The 10,849-nt window shown below is 40.8% G+C and overlaps 1 protein-coding gene across 1 annotated transcript in view; it reads left to right on the plus strand.

The window, feature by feature from the left end:
* Adamts12 (ADAM metallopeptidase with thrombospondin type 1 motif 12) overlaps positions 1 to 10,849 on the plus strand; it is a 238,375-nt gene that overhangs the window by 155,028 nt on the left and 72,498 nt on the right. Inside the window, exons 10-12 of the mRNA XM_005356634.3 lie at positions 162 to 254; positions 1,162 to 1,307; positions 4,188 to 4,357. Of these exons, the coding sequence (XP_005356691.1) occupies positions 162 to 254; positions 1,162 to 1,307; positions 4,188 to 4,357 (409 nt within the window). The remainder of the gene's footprint in view (positions 1 to 161; positions 255 to 1,161; positions 1,308 to 4,187; positions 4,358 to 10,849) is intronic.

Genomic DNA, 10,849 nt, shown 5'->3' on the forward strand with positions numbered 1-10,849 from the left:
TTCACTTTGCTCATAGCTTCTTTTGCCATGGAGAAACTTTTAACTTCATGTAATCCCATTTGTCAATCCTTGGTACCTGTTAGTTTCTTACCTTCTAAGTTAGTAGGGTTTTTTTTTTCCAGATATGCTTCCATGCAACACTTTTCATGTTTGTTTTCCAGAATGTTTGCCAGACACTGTGGTGCTCTGTGAAAGGCTTCTGCCGCTCAAAGCTGGATGCTGCTGCAGACGGGACGCGCTGTGGTGAAAAGAAGGTGATGTGTCATTGGCCTAAGGAAGAAAGGTGGGAGGGCAGCTGTCCTGGAGTTCTTGGAAAGAGGTGGAAAGAAGGCCCTGGAGGGCGTGAGGGGCACCCAATGTCACTCACACAGTCGGACCAGCCACAGAAGGCTCTAGAGGGCAGGAGGAGCACCCAGTGTCTCTCACAGAGCCAGAACAGACACAGAAGGCTCTAGAGGGCATGAGGAGCACCCAGTGTCTCTCACAGAGACAGAACAGACATGGGAAAGGATTCCACTTCTGTCGCTCTTTCCAGCCTTTGCTGGGACCCAGTGGTCTGTGAGAAAGGGCTGAGCACAGTTCTAAAGTTGACTTTTAGAGCATTGGCCCCATCTTCCCCTGATAAACGTATGTGGAGTTTCTGGTCTCTTCTGAGCTTGCTACTAACTTTAGTTTTTGATATTTCTCCCTCAGATTGAAGCATAGGGGAGTTGCTTCTTCTTTTCATAAACATCAGATTGGGGTCATTAATAATCTTGCTTCTCATTGTCTGGCATGACTGATTGTCCTAGAGTTCTGCCCACTTTCTGAAGCAGAAAAGTCCTACAGCCACAACTCAGACACTAGGTCTCTTCCAGACTGCCCATGGGGATGGTGAACTACTAAGCAAGTGGGCTTATTGTGGATCTATGGCTTAGGAGTTTAGTGGGTGTCTTGATATAGCTTGAGCTTGGTATCCTCCATCTCTGAGTTTATAGACACAGTATAAAACTGATACTAGAAGCTAAGCTTATCTGAGGAAGCTCTGTGAGCCCTTTTCTGTGTGACTCCTGACGTCTTTTGGCTTGGAAAGAATTGGGTTTAGACTTACAAATTCTTTGGCCTGCTTGCTATGGAATCTTCCTGACATATGTGTCCCTACCCCTTCACATCTCTTTGCAGTGGTGTATGGCTGGAAAGTGTATCACGGTGGGGAAGAAACCAGAGAGCATCCCAGGAGGCTGGGGACGCTGGTCATCTTGGTCCCACTGCTCCAGGACCTGCGGGGCAGGAGCACAGAGTGCCGAGAGGCACTGCAACAACCCCGAGTAAGGCCTGGCGCAAACACTGGCTCTCCTCACTTCGGGTGTGCTGGGAGGCTATTCTCAAATGGCACGACACCATTCTTGAAGGTGTTTGGAGAAAACTAGACTAATTCCCAAAGACAGAAAGACCCAGATAATTCCCAAAGACAGAAAGACCCAAATGATTCACACATGTGAAACAAAGCACTTCTGTTTTGATAGGTTTTGACTTGACTTCTGAGTCTCAAAACACAAGTAATCTTATTCCATCACTTGAGTGAAAGAAAGCAAACTTCTTTTAAATACATACACAATTTTCTTTTAAACATGTTATCTATGTGGAAGTCTCCAGGAGCTTGTGCAATTAAATCCTTCCAGATAACTTACACTCTCTTCGTAAGAAATAGATTCATTAAACTCAGTTTTGTTGATATGATTATAGGTAGCTTTCAATCACAACGAATATACAATTACATCAAAGTGTTCATCCCTCATGTAAGTAATAAAATGGGCACACACATTTCTGAAGTTAATTATCACTAATATTCTAACAACATATTTCTATGCATTTTAGGATTCCATAATGACCTATAAAGAATTTCATAATTCACTTTTTAATTTTTAATCTAATTTTTTCATATAATAAACTTACAATGTTACTATGTGTGTATAAGTTAAGTTTAAATTGTCATAATTTTAAAAATATTGCATTCTTGATTTCATTATTTCCTCATATACAAGTTTCTAAATATACATTTTTTAAGGATACATTTGCTTCTTCCTAGAAGTGGAAACTAGACTATGCTTCTTTTTCCTAGATTTGCCTTATTGCAGAATAAGAGCCATGTATTTTTTTTAAAGCAAGTGATAAAAGTGGTTACAAAGCCTCTCAGTATCTAAGTTCCAAATCTTAATCTTCTCCTGTTCTTAATTAACATAATACTGTTTGTAAACTGTATATGGACATGTGCTACATATACATACAATTTGTTATATATAAAGTGTGGGTTTTTTTGCAAATGACAAATTAAGTATTTTATTTTTACTTTCAAAAATTTACATTTCCTCCACTCCTCCCATTCCCCTCCTGCTCCCCCACTCACCCTCCTCCCTCCCCCTCCCTCCTTAAGAGAGAGCAGGAAACCCTGCCCTGTGGGAAGTCCAAGGCCCTCCCCACTATATCCAGGCCTAGGAAGCTGTGCATCCAAATAGACTAGGGTCCCTAAAAGCCGGTACATGCAGTAGAAACAAGTCCCAGTGCCTTTATCAATGGCTTCTCAGTCAGCTCCCATTGTCAGCCACATTCAGAGAGTCTGGTTTGATCACATGCTCATTCAGACCCAGTCCAGCTGGATTTGGTGAGCTCCCATTAGAACAGGCACACTGCCTCAGGGGGTGCACCAACCACTCGCAGCCCTGACTTCCTTGCTCATCTTCTCCCTCCTTCTGCTCTTCAACTGGACCTTGGGAGCTCAGTCCGTTGCTCTGCTGAGTGTCTCTGTTTCTATCTCCATCTGTCACTGGACAAAGATTCTATGGTAATATTCGAGATAATCATCAGTATGATAGTGGGGCAAGGTCAGTTCAGGCACCCTCTCCTCTGCTGCCCAAGGAACTAGCTCGGGACATCCCCGTGGACACCTGGGATCCCCTCTAGAGCAGGAAAGAAGATATATACATTAAGGAAGCCATTTTAGGGTTGGCTAAAGTGTGTTTTATTCAGAGGATTAGATTTTAATATCTGTAGTTTAATATAGTACCTATTACATAATAAATTACAAATAAGTGGTAATTGTGAGGTCAACACTTACAAATGTAAGGATTTGCTTGAGAAATTAACAATGCAATTGTGTTAAAATATTGCCTCTCGATAAAACTCCATTACTTCAAAAATTCAACAGCAGGACTGTCATATACAGTACTTTATTTCTAGACAAAATACTTGTCAAGTTGGTCAGAGCTGTGCCTTTAGAGACAGGAAATAGAGGCAATTTTCTCTGAGATTTGTATGGATTCAGCCACCACATCTTCCTTGGGAAGATGTTTATCAACACATGCTCCTCAGAGAAGGTATGGCCTAGCTGAGGCACCGCAAAATGATTCCCAGCCCAGAGTTAGAGGACAATGTTTACTCATGCCCATCACCAAGGCTGCAATTTTGATGACACTTGACCCCATAACTCATTTTCTTGAGACCTCTGTCAATGGGAACAGGTTGTATAAAGGCCTCTGTGATTCCTGTCACAGAGTGTATGAGCCAACTAGACCCACTTATGCTGTAAGGCTGTACCTTTCTTTGATCACAGTTGATATGCAATGGTCTAAAAACTTTATTTTTCCCTGGGTTCTTTTCCTGACCTTATCTTCATCACTGGTCAAGTGAGACCATTACAGGGACAGTGAAATACTGGCACAGTTTGGCTCCTAAGGGGCTCTTCTTGGTAATACTTGTCAGTTGGAAATGAGAAAGGCAGGTGCCAAGTCACAGAGTCCCTGTTAATGAATGGAGACTTGTGTGACCTCCGATCTTAAGGACAATTCGTGTTACCTCCTCACAGAAGAGACGAAGGAAGAGTCTGCGTGTGAGCTACCCGAGCTCAGCTTGCACTAAGAAAGATGGAGAAGGGGTAGTAGACTGAGTCTCATGGCTGTCACAGAGAATAAGAACACAGCTAGACTTGCGGGATTGTTTCTCGGGGCTACAAATCGGCTGAGAGAGCAGATGGCTAAGAACTTGGGCTGCAGCTCATAACACATATAATTGGAAGGCTTTATCTGTTTCTTTAGGTCAGAAACTGAGGTGGCTTGACAAGGAACAGTCATGGCTAGGTGACAAAAGATTTTAACAGGAAATTGTGGGCTTCTCGGGAAACTTAAAGAACAGCTTGTCTATTTTATCTGTAGACCAAAGTTTGGCGGGAAATACTGCACTGGAGAAAGAAAACGCTATCGCTTATGCAACGTCCGTCCCTGCCGCTCAGATACTCCGACTTTCCGGCAGATGCAGTGCAGTGAATTTGACACTGTTCCCTACAAAAACGCATTCTATCGCTGGTTCCCAGTGTTTAATCAAGGTAAGGGGCCTTCAACATGAATCTCAGGTCTGGAGTTTCTCAGAAGCTCTACAACAGTCATCCGGGGTTCTTAATTGTAGAAGACAATTATACTAACTGGCTCAAGCTGACCTCTAAATGTTAAAGGCTGAGTATGCCCTATTCTTCCCCGTAGGAGATGAAAGCGATGTCCTTCAAACATAGTGCCTCGCTTGCATAAATGAGACATGAATTTAGAATACTCATTGCTTGTCGGTGGTCCCATGGAACGGAATGTGATTTCGGTAGATATTCAGGACAGATGGGGCAGGAATAATTTAAATGCAGTTGATGAGTTTAGGTATAATGGGTCTTTCTGTGAGGGAAAGAAAAAGTAAGGCATTGAAAAAAGTCATTTCATATGGAGAACAGTCCAAAAAAGTCAAGATCGTAAAAATGACTTCATCAGAAATGAATGCTGGGCCTGAGATCAACATTCCATGTGTAAAGCATAGCACAAGAAGATTCAAAAGTAAAATCAAAGATCTCAAGGATGCGTGTCAAGGGATGGAAAATTGACTAAGATGTATTTATGACTAAGATGTAAGTAAGAATGTAACTACCGTGTTGACCACACTGTCAGATATAGCTCTACATTCTTTCCTGAGCTTGAAGTCAGCAATCCTTCATTTATGCTAATCATTATTACTTGAGCGAGAAATAAAACAAGAAAGATCTCCCTAACTTAAGGCTATTTGAGGCAAGGGAGTAAAAAGAATAGCTAACCTAACTTTCCTATGATGATTAGATTCCTGAAATTCCAATGTGCTGAGAGTCAAGAGGAGCCACAGATGCAAGAATCTCCCAGTTGGCTCCTACCACAATTCTACTCAACAGCTCTAGTCAGAAGCTCTTCGGAGCTTTGCCCACATTGAGTCTCCAAAGCATCTTGTTAGCTATCATTTTTCCTTGTCCCCAGTTCTTGCTTTATGGGAGTGGAGCAATTATGTATTGGTGCAATCAAAACATTCGCTTTTAGGAAAACAAATGCGTATCCTCGCGGGCTCCCAAACAAGTAATGAGAAAGGAACCTTAGTCAGTGCTATCTGTGTCTATGTCCTGCATATTTTGTTGAAAGTGTTGGGGTCACTGAATTTGTGGACTGAATGAGTAGCCTTCTAGGACTAACAAACGAAAACAGGTCCCTTGGTCTTATGGGTGCTCAGTTTGTATCCCATAACCTTCCCAAGGGGGCAGAATTGGACTTGAGCGTATTGAATGCTGACAGTTCAAATAGCTTGACTTGACATAAAAAGGGTTGATTCAATTTGGCTTTTCATTGATTTATAAGCAATTATCATGTACCTACTTTTTGCTTAGTATGGCTGTGGGTACTAAAGAAATGAGGGTCATAAGAGCAGGCAAAGCTTTTGTATGCTTTGGAGTGACTGGTTGGCGTCTATCACTGGAATTGAATATGATGGCTGAGCTGTTTATCTGCGATGGAAGCATCAATCCTCCGGCCTAGTGTTTTCCCCACATCTGAACAGCTGCTCTTTCTCCCAAGCCACACAAAATGCACCAAAACTTTTCCTCTTTTCAAAATAAAATAAACAAACAAACAAACAAAAATGAAAAGCAATATGGCAAGAATTGTTTGACTTTTTGCCCTTCAAAAATAAAAAAAAAACTTTTCCTCCTCTTAAATATTTTTATCCTTCATTTCAAGTTTGATGTTTCTACTTCTAATGGTCACTTCTTAAGATTATTAACCCTGAAGGCCAAGCCATCCTGTTTTAGCAGGATCAAAAATGCAATCTTTGATTCAGTAATTGCATCCAGTTACATGAGCTTTTTGGGGGGAGCAGATGAATCACACAGTGCGAGGGTAAGATTCATCTATTAAAAACATGTTTTATTTAATTTTTGCATTTTTGTGCCTAACGCTCACTTTTAGGGACACTGAGAAAAAGTATTCAGTGACTGCATTTCCGCAGAACTGAAAGCGCAAACTCTGACTCGGTACATTTTCCTAGCCACACAAGCTAGCTGAAAAGGTTAATCAGGCAGTTTGAGGGCAAGAGTTCACCTGCAAATTGATTTTAGTGCTTTCACTTAGCCAAATTACAAATGCTATTGAAAGCTAGAGGGAAAACATCACATGACCGAGACGAAAGGGTACAGCAGGGCAGGTGAATAGATGTGAGGCAATGAATTCAGCACGAGAGGTTTTAGTCTCTGTGGCCCACATCTGAGTCGGTGAATCTCTGGTCCACATGAGGACCGGCGAGAATGAAAGCCATCCATTGCCACCCTTGCCTCCTTATGTAGAACCCCTTGTGACAAGATCGATACCTACAGACTCACTCAAAGTACCATGAAAGAGAGGCTGGAGAAGTGGGGCTAGGACACATGCAGGACTTTTGACTCAGCATTATAAACTGTTGAAGGGACACTAAACATTCCGTTTTCATTGCCTTCTTCAATCAGGGTTCTCCCTGGTCTAAAGTGTAGGTGAACTCTGAAGGGATAAAAGCAGTTGATCTAGTGGATGTAGAAGTGGGGGGGGGTTACAGTGGGGGTGTAGTAGGGGTAAGAAGGTAGTTGAGGCGAGGGGAGAGGGAAATCTCCTAAGATAAGACACACTTTGAAATGACTTTGAAAATGGCATGATGTTATGTAGTGTATTATATGCTAATTTTAAAGATAAATTAAAAACAGTGGTTGATCTCCATACTGCCTGCTATTGTTTTTGTCATAGATATCTAAGGATATTTGAAGCATTTATCTAATTGTTCTTTACCAATAAAATAATCAGGAGTCAGATATTGGGGTAAGAACCTGAAAGATCAGAGAAGCAGGAGAGTAGCCACCAGTGACAGAGAAGCAGGAGAGTAGCCACCAGTGACTTCCTACCTCTTCTGATCTTCCTCCAAAAAGGCTGAGATTCTCTCTCAGACCCGCCTTATTCCTTTCTGTCTCCTATCTGTCCACAGTCCTCCATACCCCTAAGTCAGTTTTGCTCAACTAGTGGCTAGCTCCACCCTCTGACTCAAAGCAAGCTTTATTTTCAGAATAAACTCAAACTATCACTCAACATATATTTCTGAGGCTAGCAAACCGCACACTTAAATTCAACAGACATTTGTGTTTTGTGTGTGTAGCATACTTCATATATGTTTGCATGGTCTAACATTAAAGGGTATGTCAATCCTATACTGAGAAGACAGAGCAGAGGGGAGTTTTGAAATAAAGACCTCTCATCATGGAAATACGTTGTGATAACCATGAAATAAAGGAGAGTATTCAATTTCTATTGTTTCAGAGCTGAGGCATTGCTGTGGAAAGGATTGTATGTGTTTTATAAACTGTAAATGTTCCCAATCGAATGGAAGAAAAATGCACTCTCATTATATCATCGCATTCAATCTGTTCCCAGGAAGTAATCATTGTTAATAGCACATTCTTTGTTTGCACAAGAATAGATTGTCCTTGTCAATTTTGAAGCTTTCTTGATTCCCTAAGTGTAGATCATGGAATGAAAGTTCACATATTCCTCTCAGTTAATTGCACAGCTTCTCATTACAAAAATTGAGCTTAGTTGATGTGCGTGTGTTTGTCTTTGGATAAGCATTCCACTGCTGTGCAAATCCTCTTGACTTCTCTCACTAAGAACAATAGTTATTTTTATTACAGCCTGAGCTAATATGGTCTCATGATTAAAATGACATTCCATGTTGATCCATACAGAATATTTTCACAAATAATATTGATAATGCATTTAGTTGGCAAAGATAAATCAGACATCTTTTGCAATAGTTATGTTCAATAGTAATCACTCTGGGAGAGGTTAATGTGTCAATGCTTACAACACTGTCTTTCAAAGAATTTCCTCTATGCAGCCTAAACTCTTAAAACTTTGAGCTAGGAATAAAATTTGGGCTCCAATATCTCAAACTCAGTGCTGGGTGAAGGAGAATCTTCAATCCTGAACTTCTTTCCGCATCTTATTGAGCATAAATTCCTTCCCAGCCTCTACTGGCTGTCAGTAGCTAATCAACATATACTAGACCTGAATATCCCTAAGAACATGGCTGTTGAGCACACTTCAAATCCACAGCCTTAGAACTGTAGACAGGAGGACCTCTGTAGTTAAGACCCAAGCAGAATAGCACTGATGACGTCCACAGTTACTGTAAAGAAAGTCTGGAGATACCCGTCTGTCTGAATGAGATTTATATTCTTTACCCTAAATGGGCAAACCACCAGTCATTTAGAAAATAAGCAAAAAAATTATGAACTTAATGCAAGCTTGGTTAATAATTAATAATCTGCAGAGGTATTTTGTGTCTGTTTTGTTGTTGTTTTTGTTCGTCATGAGAACTGAGCAGCAGTTACTAATCTCTTCACTAGCTGAAGAAATTGGAATGGAAGTCACAAGATGTCAATGCCACTTTTAGTGAGCTTTCGAAAACCTTAAGTTAATGGTGAGGATATAGAAATAATGACCATCATTAGCGGAGCCCTTATTGTGTGTCTACAGCACAGGGCCGAGTATTTAGCATACAGCTGAAGCACAGAAAGAATAAGTCATTTTCTCATGATGATATTAGATTTTCATGAACTGAAACTATTTCAGCTGTTCTCTGTAGAAATTATTATTCCAGGATCTAGCACTTTCTCCACATAAGTGCACCATGAGATAATGTATATTAAATTAAAATGGAGTCCAGTTGGTGTGTCACCGAGTTTGTGTAATGGTGCAAAATGTGGACTCGTTAAAGATCTCATCAAAGACATTCTTGTGGGGTTAAGACGTTTAAATGACACATCGTAGGGGGTAGTACTTTGGACCCTGAACTCAATGGGTCTGGTGGATTAGCTTTGCCGTTCATACTGGAAGATCACAGGCTTTATATCTCTTATATCTACGTTTACTAAATCTTGATATAGGTGATAGAAGTACTAACTGCATAGGAATTATGAAAGGAGATAACCGATAACCTGTATAAATGAAAACGAAGTCCAGAATAATGTTTAATAAAGTATTACCTGCTAATTTCAATAAGTCAACTTTCTTTTAATTTACTGTGTAAACAAGACTAACAAAAATCTCTTTGTGTAGTTTTATTATTCAGGAGGGATGTCACACAGCGCAGACCCACAAACATATAACAAGCATTGGGACTTCACCACTCAGAACTTGGTGTAGTGCTTAACATGGATGGGGGATTATTCACTATAAAAACACAGTTATGTGACGGAAGACTAAGTATCTCCTTTAATATCCGCCCTACTTTATACCTGACTCTTCTTAACAGCTTTGAAGTACTTAAGCATTTTATTTTGTTTGAGATAGAGTCTCACCAGGTAGCCTTGTCTGTCCTGGAATTCCTTATGTAGACTAGGCTGGCCTCTACCTCACAGGGACCCATCTGCTTTTGCTTCCTGGGTGTTGTGGTTAAAGGTGTATAGCCGCACACCTGGCCACAGTGTAATTGTTTTTTAAAGGAAATCTCTTGTAATTTTTTGAGGAATACTTTCCTTTTCTCCATGTGTCCAAATACAAAATTATGAATCTGGTTTCTCAAACTCAGATCAATGTCTTAGGAAGTGGTTCCTTAGCTTGAACAGACGATTCTCAAACTCAGATCGATGTCTTAGGAAGTGGTTCCCTAGCTTGAACAGACAAATGGATGTTCTCATCCCTGGGAAAGCAAGATCACTCCTGGGTAGCTGCCCTTAAGCGCTTCTACTTCAGGTTGGTCAGTGTTAATCTGACTGCCAGGAAAGGAAGTTGACAGTAATTCCAGTTTATGTTTCGTCCTCCATTCTATGGTCCTGACCATGGCCCTTTGCAGAAAAATCTCTTTTACATATTCTGACTTTGTCCATCTTCTCAGGCAACTATGAAATCTTTGGCATTCTTTATTTCCATATTTCCTTCCTTTGGGTTTATAATGATGTAACTGACCTCTGTCTCCAGTTTGTCCAGAGACCTTAGTATTTAGGGACCAGACTCTTAGCTCTTGATTAACTATGCTTGCTCGAGTTTTAGACTTTCACTTTTGTGACATGGATCATCACATCCTTACACCAACATAGTTAGTGCTGGCTCCTTATTTTGCCTCTGATGTTTATCCATGCAGGATAAGGCTTGTCTCAGCATCAAGAGGCCACCAGCTCTGCCCATAACACACAGATCTAGTGGGGAAGTTCCCATAGGGATTTCTGAAGAAGACATCCTCAAATTCTCACCTAAAGTAAAAAGTGTGGGCTTGGGGTATAGCTCCGTGGTAGAGTGTTTGCCTAGTGTGTGGTGCACGGGAAAAGACTGCCTTCTCCCTAGAACTTGGCTCACCTTACTATAAAGAGCAAGTGTCAGATTTGTCTGGATCCTGCATTACCTGTTATGATTACAGATTTCTTAGGGTAACAGTAAATGCCCCAGGCTTTCTTATTTTTAGGTATACAGTTCAGTGTAGGATTGATCATTTACAACAAAGGGCATACAGAATTTTCAACTAGTCTTAC

The sequence above is a fragment of the Microtus ochrogaster genome, chromosome 19, assembly GCF_000317375.1.
Source record: "Microtus ochrogaster isolate Prairie Vole_2 chromosome 19, MicOch1.0, whole genome shotgun sequence".
Lineage (NCBI taxonomy): Eukaryota > Metazoa > Chordata > Mammalia > Rodentia > Cricetidae > Microtus > Microtus ochrogaster.